At 42.3% G+C, this 12,974-nt stretch overlaps 1 protein-coding gene across 3 annotated transcripts in view; it reads right to left on the reverse strand.

The window, feature by feature from the left end:
• Positions 1-2,847: 2,847 nt before the first annotated feature.
• BCAT1 (branched chain amino acid transaminase 1) overlaps positions 2,848-12,974 on the reverse strand; it is a 55,737-nt gene continuing 45,610 nt past the window's right edge. For all 3 annotated transcript variants that reach the window (XM_059847995.1, XM_059847994.1, XM_059847993.1), the window contains one exon: positions 2,848-10,160. In XM_059847995.1, the coding sequence (XP_059703978.1) occupies positions 10,119-10,160 (42 nt within the window). In that variant the 3' untranslated portion in view covers positions 2,848-10,118. The remainder of the gene's footprint in view (positions 10,161-12,974) is intronic.

Raw genomic sequence — 12,974 nt, forward strand, 5'->3', positions numbered from 1 at the left:
AATAGATTCTAGAGAGCAGTGTGGGTGTGTCACTGGGTGAGAAATTGAGGGTCTGGGATTTTTAGTGTGCTGTGGATGGAAGCAAGGTGGAGGGCACAGGGTGTCATCCTGGGCTGCTTCTTCATGCTGCTTCTTCCTCCTTCTCCATGGGTTTGGGTGGCATTTTGTAATTGGGCAGAAAAGTCCCCATTGCAGCTCTGTGGGATCAGTTCTTGGGTTAAAAGGTAAATAATCTAGGTGTCAGCTCTTCATTGGACAGTTTAGTCTGAAAAGCCCTTGGAGCAAGAGATTGTTGGGCATTTTGTGCCTTCTAATGAAAAGCTGCCAAACTCCCAGCAGTGAGGCTGTTTCACTGATAAGAAATAACAAACACCTGAGTGTGAACATGAACTGCTGTCTCAGTGCCTCCAACCCAGCCCCAGAGAAACCCTCAGCTGGAACCCCCACAAGACTGGTGTGGCACAGTAGATGACTTCCAGCCCTGTCCCAGTGAGTGTCAGAGCTGCTTTACAGGGGATGGTGATCCTGGCAGGGGCAGCCTCCCAGGAGGTGTTTAATTTGCACATCTATAAAGGGCAGATATAAAACCAACTCCCTCAGACATAGCAGCCCTGCAGAGCACACAACCCCAGACCTGCCACAGCTTCAGCTGCACATCCAGCTCAGGGCTTTGCCTACATCTGCCTGTGGGCAGAGCCTGGAGCTCCCTGAATGAACACTTGCTGTGCTCTGAGGATGGCTGCTCTGGTCTGGGCATCCTCCCAGGGCCACTCCATGGATCCCACACAGCAAATCAGCATTTCATCTGCTTTGGCTTTGAAGGGCTGTGTCTTCCAGGCTGTGAATATCCAAATGTGTCTTACTTACACATGTAGGTTAACTCAGACAACTTAAAGTATTACATTACTTAGGTAGTATTGAAATTTAAAGTGTGAGTGCACTTTACAGTCTGTGAAGTGTTTTGTTGTGTGTTTCTCCTTTAGGGTTAGGTAATTATCTGTTTATCTCACAAATACTCAGTTTGGTCAGGATCCTTTCTTTGTGCATGACTTTTCTTTACATCATTCTAAAAAAAAAAAAGGAGTTAACTTACACCACCATTAAAATTCAGGATAATTGTCTAAATACCACTAAGAGCTTGAATAAACCAGCTGTATCTTCTGAAAGAATGTCATGTGCAAAATGAGAAGTGTTAATAAATAGAGGTTATTCTGAAATAATTTCAGAAGAACAATTTCCTTGAAAGCTCAGAGTTTAAAATCCCTGATTTGTACAGATGCAATCCAGTATCACCTGCAGGTGAAGCACAACAAACATTCTCTTACTGGGCATTAAAAACCATTCCCTTGGGAGAGAGAGCAGTGGGAACACCTCCCACATTCCTGTGTCTCCTTTCACAAGTTTGTCACTGGAGAAGCATCCAGAACAACAAAGGTACTACCACAGAAAATTCTGCTCTTCTTGGCCAAGGGGGAAATTCCTCAGCAGCTGTTAAAAATCACCACTGGGATGGCACAATATGAAAACACTGAGCAAAATTAAAGGGAGAAGAAAAGCTTCAATTCAACACTTTTGTTGATATGCTCTTCAAATGGGCATTTCTCATTCTGACTGCCTGTACTGGAACCCCAATTTTTTTCTCATGCCCTCTTTACATGAACACTGTGCAGGTATTTGCTTTCTGTTTTGCCCTCTCGCTGTATTATTTTAATTAAACTCTGGGTTTGGAGTTTTTTTGGTCACACCAACTTTACAAGAGTTTGTATCCTGGATCAAAGCCCTCAGAACTGGAGCCCCTCTGCAGCCCCAACAACCCAGTGCTGCTGGTGAGACTGCAAGTGCTTCACTGGACAGAGCTATTGCCAGCTGCTGAGAGGCTTCAAATGGGAGGAAAACAAAAAGTCTTTTAAAAAAGGTCCCTGAAGCCCACTCAGCACCTTGTATGATCAGTCCTCAACTTATTACTGCTTGGGTAGGTGAGGTTTGAAAGCTGGAGCACAAGATGGAATTACAGTTAATAAAGGTTCCCAAAGGATGAAGGGGAGAGGCCAAGACACAGGAAAAAAGTCAGATTCTGACATGTTAGGTTCATTCTCCTAGCTGTAATTAATAACTCTCAGTACTTACCTATCTACAGCTTCTTTCAAGTGTCCTGTGCCCACGCCAGCTTTCTCTGGAGTCACTGAGAACCAATCCAGGTGGAAAATGTACCCTGATGCCTAATTTACCACAGCATGGATCAGGACTACCTTTAATCACAGTATCCCCTTCCCTGGAAAGGGGGAATACAGAAAGTTTTTTTTGTAAATATAGCCACCACACATGGCAAATGTCAAGATTTTAATGACACTCACTTTCAGTACTTTCCATCTTCAAAAGGCTTCCTTCCCACTGGTTGAAATCTTTGGGATAATGGCTGTTCAAAAACACCCTGTGAAGTAAGTGCTCCACGTTTACAGCTGTTTTCTGGCATCCTCTCCCTTGCCTTCATCACCCCCAACCCCTGAGAAAGGGAGCTGTATTCCATCACTGCTACCCAGTCCTGGCATGTTAAAAACTCCTTCATGACTCCATGGGTAGCAGGTAGGTACTTCTGCTGCTTAATGTGTCCAGCCTTTCACTGTGAGTGAGAGAACTGGCTCAGCCTCCAGGCTTGGCAGGGTAGGTGCACGTCTGCCACCTCAGCCTTGCTTTGCTGTTCTTACATGCCACACTTCATCCAGATTTATTTTTTTTCTCTTAATCCAGCCTTCAAGAATTAATTTCATAGCAGTTCCCATCTCTGGGATAATTACACTTACTTAGCTGCACTCAACCCCAATGATTCCATAACGTGCCACAAACAGGTGCCAATTAAATTCCTTTATTGGAGACAGAAACACTGAATTTGAATACAGAACATTTGAATACAGATTCGATGAAGGAAAACTGCAAATAGTATAGACTGTTTCTACTGCCAGCTCTTACAGGATGCACACACAAATACAGTGCTTCTTCCATGCCAGATGGTCACTACATAGCAATGCCATTAGGAGCTCTTAATTGTGCTTCTAAAAACCTTTAGAGAAGAATGAGGTAGAGTTTCCTTTAGTTTATCCAGTACTTTTTCACACATCTGTCTTTTACTGCTTTTATATGCCTCAGATTCTTGTAAAATACCCAGTTAACTTTCAGCTTTTGAGAAAACAGAGACCCTTCAGAGGTGTTTACTTCTCCCTCCCTAAGCTGCAAATTCCCCTCTACAATTTCAGTAACCACTACTGCACCCTTCTGAATGCCTCAAGGCTTAAGCAGGTTGGGACTTCTGGCTTTCCAACAGAAACTGTCTGTAAACAGCTTCAGATGAAACTGCACCTTGTCTCCATTTTGGCAAAGAACCTCCTGCATTCTGTCACCCAGGGGCCAAGGGGAGTCCAAGCCACCTCCCCGAGAGACAAAGGGAACAGACCCACCCTCTGTGAACATTCTGGAGACTGAAATAGTGCCAATGATGTGTTTGTCTCCTACCTGCAGCTCCAGTCCACCACTGGGCTTAACAGAGATGATGGGAACACACCAGGGACCTGTTAGATGGTCTGGAGCAGCAGCTCTTTGACCAAATATCCCACTGCTTACAGGATATGGAAGTGCTGCAGCTGTCAGGGAAGATACAGGGGCCCAAGCTGACAATGTAGGCACAGATGGAGGTGTTTGAGCAGGTGAAGAGCATTAACACCAACTTAAATCCCAACTTTAATCAGTCTCTGATCCTGCTAGAACTGTGCTGGTCCCTCAGTGCACTGAGCAAGAGTGGATATGATGTGCTGCTGCCCTCCTGCCTCACTGGCCTGAGGGATGTTTTCATTTTCCCTCTTGCTCCTGCCATGCCTCTTCCTGACACAGCAGACTCCACTCACTGCCCTGGCCTTGCTGCCAGCACTCAGCACTCAGTTTAGCACAGGCAGGGTGCAGTTATTTCACCCAAAATGATCTCAATTCTAGTGGTGACCAAAGCACAGTGACCAGGGGGGTTGGCATACACAAAGAAGGTGATTATATAAAGAATGTTTGCTTTCCTCCTATCAGCTACTGCAATGTGATAGTGTAAGACAACAGTTCAGCAAGGCTGCACCAGAACCCTAAAATGAAAAACTAAATTTTTATAAAAAGGTGCAAAGTTTAAAAGATTCCATGTTCATACCTGGATCACTCTGATTGGAGAAGGACAGAAAATGTTTCTGCAAGACAGAACTGCCTGAGAAACACTTCTGAGCTCCTCTACCTCCCCCTGAAATGACTGCTCTAAGCCTGACAGCATCAGGAACCACACAGAGTTAGTGTTAAGAGAAGAAGCTCTTAGAAACTTCCCCAACTCTCGCTTAGGAAACAAGCAATAAATTTATTTTATTTTATCAACTATTCCCTGCATACCTCTTTGGTAAAAACCAAAAATGGCCAGTGCTGCTAAACTATTTGGAACACTAGTCAAATGCTTGCACAAAGTTGTCTTCCCTGCTTCTACCTTAACTTTACCCAGCAGGTATTTTAAAGGCTTTGACATTTTAACTCAAGGTCTTAAATCTTCCTTAAGATCTTCCCATGAACATGAAATTTAAGACTTTTTTTTTTTAAAGCATGGCATGAAAATGCAGGACGGTGGTAAAAATCAGATATGATAAATTAAATTTTAACATAAGCAAAGAGTATAAATTCATGTTCAGAGAGAACCATACTGTTACTACTGGTGAATATAATTACCATTATTCTTTTAGTATATTTGGGTGTGCCCAAAATCGTGTTTTAGTATATCTGGGTTAGCCTTGATAGGATGATTGAGACTTCTGTTAGTATCTGACCTACTAATTCCAAAACTTAATTCCAAATCTACTGACTGATCTTATTTCAAATCTATTTACTGTTGTAATTTAGTTTTGCTCCTCATCTGCTAAATCCCAATGTGCCTGTTCTAGCTCAAGGTAATGGCCAAGTTTATTTTGTTTATGGAGCTGGGGATATATCTGGAAATATATTGCCTATATATATATATATTTACTAGAGATGGCACTCAGATTTTGCACAGTCAGAGAAAATATTCAGGAACTCCCACTAATAAGAATCATGCTCACAGCAAGGCATGGCCAGGACTGCTACAACAGTATTTTTCACCAATGCAATGCCAGTATTCTCTTCTGCTCTTTTGACTAAAAACACAAATAACCCGTTAAGAAGTTTTGAGCTTAAATGATTTTGGACCTATGAGTTATTTTTCCAAATCTGGAGGTTAGAGACAAAACACAGTAAAACACAGGTCTTTCACATTTCCAAACTGGTAAGCACTGCAGTTCAGCAAACTGTTGGTCAAGATGGATAAAGAGGTGTGTCCCAGGGCACCTCTAAGATAGTCCCATGCTCATGACTTCACACCTGTAGAGAGGTGTCATGATTCCTTCAAGCATCACTTTTCCAACAGCAAAGCCCAGTCTGAGATTAGGTTCTCTTGTCAGGATCATCCTGTATGCTGATTTTTACATTCTGAACTACGTTTGTTATACATTTATGGGTTTATGCAGCAAACCTTGAATGTATTTCTCATTTAAATAACATTGTTCCTTGCATGACCAAGTTAGCCTATTCTAAAGGAGTCCTTGAAATCCTGGACTTTACATGGCAGATTTCTTGTTGCTCAAAAAGCTTGTTCTGGAAAGCTTAATTTGATATGTAATGAAACAAGTTTTTAAGTAAAACTTTGGATTAGAGTTAGAAGTAGTACAAGTGGTAGTAGTACTACTCTGCAGTCAGAAAGAGTTTAGTAACTTGTCCAGGGTCACAAAGTCAGTGGCAGCCTGTTCAGGGATTCCATGTCCCAGTGGTGAAGCACAATTCTGATCCCTCAACACCTGGAATATGAAAAACTGACTTTTTTTCTTTTTTTTTTTTAACTGTCACTACTGCTAAAAGCAAGATGAATGCAAATTTGCTCCAATAGTCCCTTTTAGGTATGAGACAGCAATAGAAGGCTGGGGAAAAACAGGTGCAAGTCTGCATGGAAGGGAGAGAAAGACAGCAAGGAGCAGGGTACCAACTGTCTCAGGGCATGCTCAGCCATCATTTCCAGCTGCCACCAGAACACTGAAATTCACCCTCAGCAGGGTGGATGCCATGCAGAGCAAGGCAGAGCAGCAGTGTGCCAGGCTGTGCCACCAGCTCTGCCCATCTCTGTGCTCTATCCAGAGCAAGGCACTGACAGCTCACACTCAGGAACCTGCTGGATCATGCAGATTGTTTTGGAGAGGACACTGAATTCAGGAGGGTCCCTCCTCTAATTAAGCAGCTCTGAGATCAGTCCCAGCTGTTTTTCTGTCCACCTCCTGGAAGACAGACATTTCAAATAACTTGCACTCCAAATGACTTTCACACATCACATTTCTCCAAATTACCATTCCTCATGCCTGAGGCTAAATACTAAAAACAAGCACACAGGAGAGGATCTATGATATCTCTATGCTGAACTGGGCAAACCCAAACAAGAGGTTATGTACAAAGGGGAGGAGTGGCTGGTGACTGATTTTGGCTTGAGAGCTGAACAGGTGTAAACAATGGCTGGGCAGAGAGATCTCACTACTACCTTGCTTTTGTCCTCTCAGTCTTCCCTTCTACACCCCAGAAAATCACATTTGCTTTGCCCTGCTCTGGACTGAACAGGTTATCTACCCCAGGAACCTTTATCAGCATCCTCACCTGGCTCTGTCCCTGCCAATTCTCAATGAATTTGCCCTCACTGCAGTTAACAATCTGGTTAAGCAATGCCAGTTGCTGAAGCCATAATTCTTGGCACCAGAACAGCTTGGATGAAATGCCAGTTTCATGAAAATTCTGTTATTTGAAGGACTTTTTTCCTGGTCGTGAATCATGCTAACCAAACTGAAAATTAAGGACATGCTCAATACTGAGAATAATAATCAAAAGAATGCAGAGAAGAAAGAACATATGAAAATTAGATTTCACTATTATCATTTTAAAGTACCAGTGTTTGTAAAACATAAGCATGTGAAAGGCTGAATCTCATTTGATCAACCCAATTAAACATTAAATAATTGCAGCCAATTATGCAAATATCACTCAACAATATTAATTTGTTGATCTTTTTTGAACAGTTTCAAATTTTCCTAATGTTACACTATCTTATGTCTTAAATGATCAATTACCAGAACCATAACTGAGTGATGAAGAATGGGTAATTGCCTAGTTATGATGTACCATACTCTTTCTATGTAAATCTGTTGCAATTAAACAAATAGGGCACATGGAGAAAAGATGTGCAGATGTTCTTTTACAATCTGTTACTAGCTCAGGGAATACCACAGCTCCCTCCTAAATTTTACAAGAGAAAACAAGGAGAATGCAATACCAAATACTGATTGTTATTTACACATGTTATTTCTTTCCTCTGGCCAATGGGATAAAATGCACTGCCAGAATTCAGAGCAGGACAGCATGCAACATCAGAAGAATTCCCTGTACTATACTGACCTGTCAGCTCTCTTCTTTAGGTTTCAAAGTTTAAAATCTAAAACCTATTCCCTGGATTCCACTTGGAAACAAGCACAGCCTTGAGCTGACACAGACAGAGCAAGGCAATTAACCAAGATGTTAAAGACAACAATTAGCATACACACACTCCTCGTTTTCATTCTCCCCTGGGAGAAAAGACCACTCATTTCTGGGGGGTCATTCCACCACCAATCTCCTCATCTTGAGTCTCCATTAGCAGCAAAAACAGAGGTGTCTCTCTGGTCAGTGCAGGAAACAGTGCAAAACACAACAAATGAAACCACCTGGTTCATGTTCAATGACTTGCAACCAATTTAACAACTTAACCAATTTAACAATTTAACAACTTTCAGGTTTACATTTCGGTAAAGTAATTTTTCTAACTGGTCCTTATTCATTCTGCCTGGTGAACAGATTGCTGCTGGTACCCTGAGGCCTTCATGGGGATTTCTGATATTGGTATTATTTATCAGCTCTATCAAAGCTGAGATGTTCAGGTATTGCACAACCACTTTGCCATGCATCTGAACTCAGATATTTTCACTTTTCCATTTGCTGCTAAATGAAAGATGAACTTAAGGGAAAGAAGAGATTGCTCAGTACCAGCAAGCCACAAATGGCTGCTCACTACATAACCCTTAGAGAGTTCCACCTCACACTCTGGTTAAAGGCACTCTTTAATTTCAATACTGGTCTTGTTTGATAAAACTCTCTACCCCATGTTGCACCTTGACATACTCCCCATGTTTATATTTCCAGCCATCTAATTAAATAAAAGGAAAGACTACCAGCAGCTCATGACACATAGTAAGATACTGAACAAAGACCAGCAAAGGATACAAATCCAAATGTCACAACACTATGGCTACTGTGAGTGAAACAACATTTTGTGCTTGCAGTTGTAGACTAAAGAAAAAATTATCCATCAATTTTTAACAGTAGTTACATTTTCAGAGAGAACCTTCAACTGTTCTTCATTTAAAGATCAGACTGGACTGCAGTCAAAGACAGGAAAAATCATCTGAGGGAGCTGAACAAAGTGATGGCTAAGGAGGGGCCTTCAAAAGGTGACCAAAAATGAACAGGAAGCCATAAGGCTGCTCTTTAACAGCTGCATAAGGCATGGATGGTCCACTAGAAATTATATTTTGCCTCTTTAAACTATGTTAACAAATGCCAGTAACTACAAAAGACTTACTAAGGATGGGAGAGATACTGTTGGTCTTAAAAAAATTAAAGTGCTAAATGTTTCCCTTAATACTGGTGCATCTCTGCTGCAAACTAGAACAAGAAATGTTTCACTTTTACTTCTTACAGGACTCCAGGAAAGTGTCAATAAAATTCCACCAGTTTTATACTGAAGTAGCACTTTGGAACATCGATACAGAATATGGTTATCCTTTTTGGCAAGAGGTATCTTAAAGCTGTTCAACAAAGCTGTGTGCAGAAGGAAAAAGCTAATAAATATTACAGCATGGTCGTTGGTGAACATTTGCAGAAGTTACTTCCCCAACTGTGGGCTACATGCTCTGTATTGCTTCCAAAGGATCAAGGCTGCCTGTGAGAAAGCAGCAGTCTATGAATTATCTGCTGAACCAGAATGAAAGCAGGGTTTGAATGAAGCCTCTCTCCTTCCAGACATGTTCTGCTGACAACACTGCTTACTCCTGAACAGCAAGGCCCTTCTACAGGACCCATGTCCATGGAGGCTGGATACAGCAAGTGTGTGAAAGGGACAAGGAAAACATTTTTCTGATCTGAATTATGTGAGTGGATGATGGAAGAAACTTCTCAATCCACAGGTTTGGTTGCTGTGAAGAATGGTTCCATTTTCACAGCCAAAGCTGCCTAATCTCGTTTTTCTGGACACTCACCTGGAAGGCAGCACTGTGTCTGCAGAGCCCAGCTCTGCCAGGCCAAAGGGGAACTTTTATCTCATTTTTAAAAGCCTGACACAGCCTTTTAAATCACATCTAGGAGGATGCACTTGGCTCTCAGAGAGGAATGCACTGCCCAAGCAGGCACTGCAAATCCCCCCAGGGGGAAGGGCAAGAGGCCAACAGGGACCATCCTGCAGGCTGGACTGACTCACAGAACTTTGGGGGCAGAGGAGGAGGGCACCTCTCAGGCTGTGCAAACTCAGGAGTCTCACACACAGGCGGAGTATGAAAGGATGGAGTGTATGGCCAAATTTGGTTCCCAAACCCAGAGCAAAAGGCAGAATAATGTCAACAGAACCCTGTGGGCAGCCAACAGGCAACATCCTCTGTTGGTGGAGGCAGTAAACAAACCAAACTGAAGAGCAGTTGAAGAGCATTTTACAAGTTTCCAGACTGTGTATAAGGAGGCACTAAGAAAACCATTGGGAAAGTTCTATTGCTAACATTTAGCACCTCTACCAAGAAGACAGGCTTCTACCAAGAGGATTACAGTAGAAATCAAAATGATTGTGTTCACGTTTGCCAGATTGTGGAAACAATCATCCTGGGGAGCAAATTGATACTGGGACTATGCTACACACTGGCAGCTACAGAATTTGTCACTGTTCAGATGTCAGGTCTGTCTGGAGGCTCTGAGCTCTGCCACCTTCATGACACCAGCACTGCCCAGTCACTGTCTTCTCTTCCATACTGAAACAAAGAAAAAAATGAAGTTTAAGAAAAAAAGTTAAACAAATCAGTGTATGTTTATGATAACTTCTTAGGTCTATCCTTAGAAATGTTCATTTTCACTGCTCTGCTAGTAGTGTACATTATTTTTATGCTGTTACTTGCCTGTGATTTGGGCACAGACTAAAGACAGCTTGCTTTACCCATATCACAGTAGCTGGTTTAGGGAGGAGCAGAGCTGATACTCACTACAGATGACACAGAACAGCCCTGCTTCACTTCCATCAGTTTAATGCAGTTACTCCCTGAGGCCTGCTCACTAATTCACTCGTAAGCATGCCCTTGCTCAAGCTCCAATAAACAAACACATTTCATTTTATTTCTCTTTATTGTCAAGGTGGCTTTTTATTACAGCATTCTGATTGAATGTGAAATAAAACCACCACAAATACCACAGAGTACAATTAGGGAGAATTGTGATCCAAAATAAAACAAGTTGTCTTTCTGTACACAAACAAATGGGATCACCAGGCAGAAATGAAGGCAACCTATGGCATGCAGCCACATCCACTTCCAGGGGAGCATTCAGCCCCAAGGCAGCACTTCTGACAGCAAGAGTGGTTCCATGCTCTAAAGCTCTGTCAGAAGTCCTGTAAACAATGCTCCAGAGAGACCCCAAAACACACCCAGGGCTCAAGCAGGTAAATAATTCAGAGGTGGAGAGACAGCAGCAGATGGGAGTCCCTTCCCTTAGAGTGTTATATTCAGGGAGCTTAAAAACACCTCTAGCCAAGAAATGAAAACTGATTTTAGAGGCTTTATGCAGGCAAAAAAGATCACCTAATTTCTCCAGAGTGGAAAAAGGAAGTTCCTCCAATACAGGTTCTGCATCAGCAGATAACAGGTGACTAAAGCAGGGAAAAGACAGCACCTCCAAATCAGGATGAGCAGAAGAAACACACTGCTAGATGCACAAAGGAATGGTGTTCAGTGGGTTCATGATTTATTCCTCAATCCAGCAGGCAAGGCTCTGACTGCCCTTCATAATTATCACATCTAGTTCTTTTGTTCATTACTAGTTCTGCTGCTCCTGTTCTGCAGCTGCAGTTATTTGTAAATTTTGTTATCTTGTGGCAGCAGTATCATCCAATGCTCCAATACAGAAATCGTGGCAGGGACCAGTCTGAGTTGCCATTTGATAGAGGTTGCACCTGCTCCCAGAATTAAAGGGGGAATGAAGCTGCAATACCACAATGAAAACCACTTCTTTCTGCAAATAAAAGCAGATTTAGCTTCCATTTTAATTCTGTCAAGGGCTTTGTGATCTCAGGTTAGTCAATCTGATCCCTCTTCCACTGCCCACCACCTCCAGGTGGTTCTTTGTAAAAGTTATCACATACATGGTCCTTTCCTGGTTGTTTTCACTGCCCAGAGAAAGAAAGGGGCTTTGATTAAATGTCTCTTCTCTGCTGTCCTGCCTGCAGTGTTTAAATGTATTTAATAACATGTAGCATAAGCAATATATGTTATTTCTATCCAGCCCTTCCAAGTTAAAGCTTAATCCATGTCTTAAAGGGCACAGCAAAAGCTTGTTTATTCTCAAAGCATGGATGCAAACCCACAGGAACATGAGGGGTATTTCAGTGAGTGTATTCCCAGAGAAAAAAACCTCATCCCTAAATCTTTTAACTCAAGCAGCTATGGAAGAGTGTACTGGTACTAACTCATTCATAAGCACACCATTAATTTATCAAATGTGTGTTCTTTAATTTGAAGTCTTTGTCAGCCTTTAGAAATCATGATACCCATCCAGTGACAGGAAGGGAAATGTGCTTTGCAGCACCACCACTGTCCCTCTCAACTGGCATGAGAAATTGAATCCGTTCTGCCCATGAGTTTCTAATTTGTCACTCCAGCTCTGGTTCCACGGAGCAGCTGCTCACACCTACAGACATCCCAATGAACAGGGCAGGCTTGCAAGAGAGCAGCATGAAACCAGACTTGGAAACAGCAATGAAGAGATTATGACAGTAACAAAAGCAGCCTGCACTCTCCACAAGGGAACTGGAATAACAGTGGATATGGAGCCTGCACCTTTGGTCACAGGTTCACAGGCAGGACATGGTGGTGCTGAGAATTTCCATTTTTTTATAAATTCCCATGGCTCAACCTGAAATGGATACAGTGCCCCATTCAGTTCAGGCAGCAGAACAGCACAGAGACCAAAGCTGTGTTTGACTGCTATTTCTATTGCACTTCATGCTTCAAAACTGGAAGATTCTTTGGAATTACAGCCTCAGATTGTCCAAATGATACAGCAATAATCCAGTGATAATGCAGAGATATCTGGAGTTTTTTTCTCCTGGTAGAGAATATAGAAGACCTTGACCAAAGATTCTCCTCTGACATTTTAAGATTATTATATAGTTCACTTTTTGTGTCACAGCATTGTCCTCTGGATATGACCCCATCTCTCCACAGATAGAAAGGTGCAGAAACACAACCAGCAACCACTGATTGACTCTTAATGGGGAAGCAACCACCAATCTCTTTAAAATCAATGATTTTTAGAATGGTTTTCAATGATTATGTCTTCTAGATCTCCTGACCTTTTTTTAAAGAAGGAAGAGAACCCAGAATTAAGCATACACATCATAGTCCAGCATTTTCCAGGAGTAACAAATTTACTCCTGGCACGTGAACACAGACTGGGGGCACAGCTGGAAGGTGAAAAGGTCCACATCAACAGGCAAGCAAAGTGAAAAGGTCCCAGAAAGAGAATGTTTAGTAACAATCCACTTCTTCAGCCTCCTCCTGAGCCCTGGCTGGTGGTGG

This window comes from Haemorhous mexicanus, chromosome 5, assembly GCF_027477595.1.
Source record: "Haemorhous mexicanus isolate bHaeMex1 chromosome 5, bHaeMex1.pri, whole genome shotgun sequence".
Lineage (NCBI taxonomy): Eukaryota > Metazoa > Chordata > Aves > Passeriformes > Fringillidae > Haemorhous > Haemorhous mexicanus.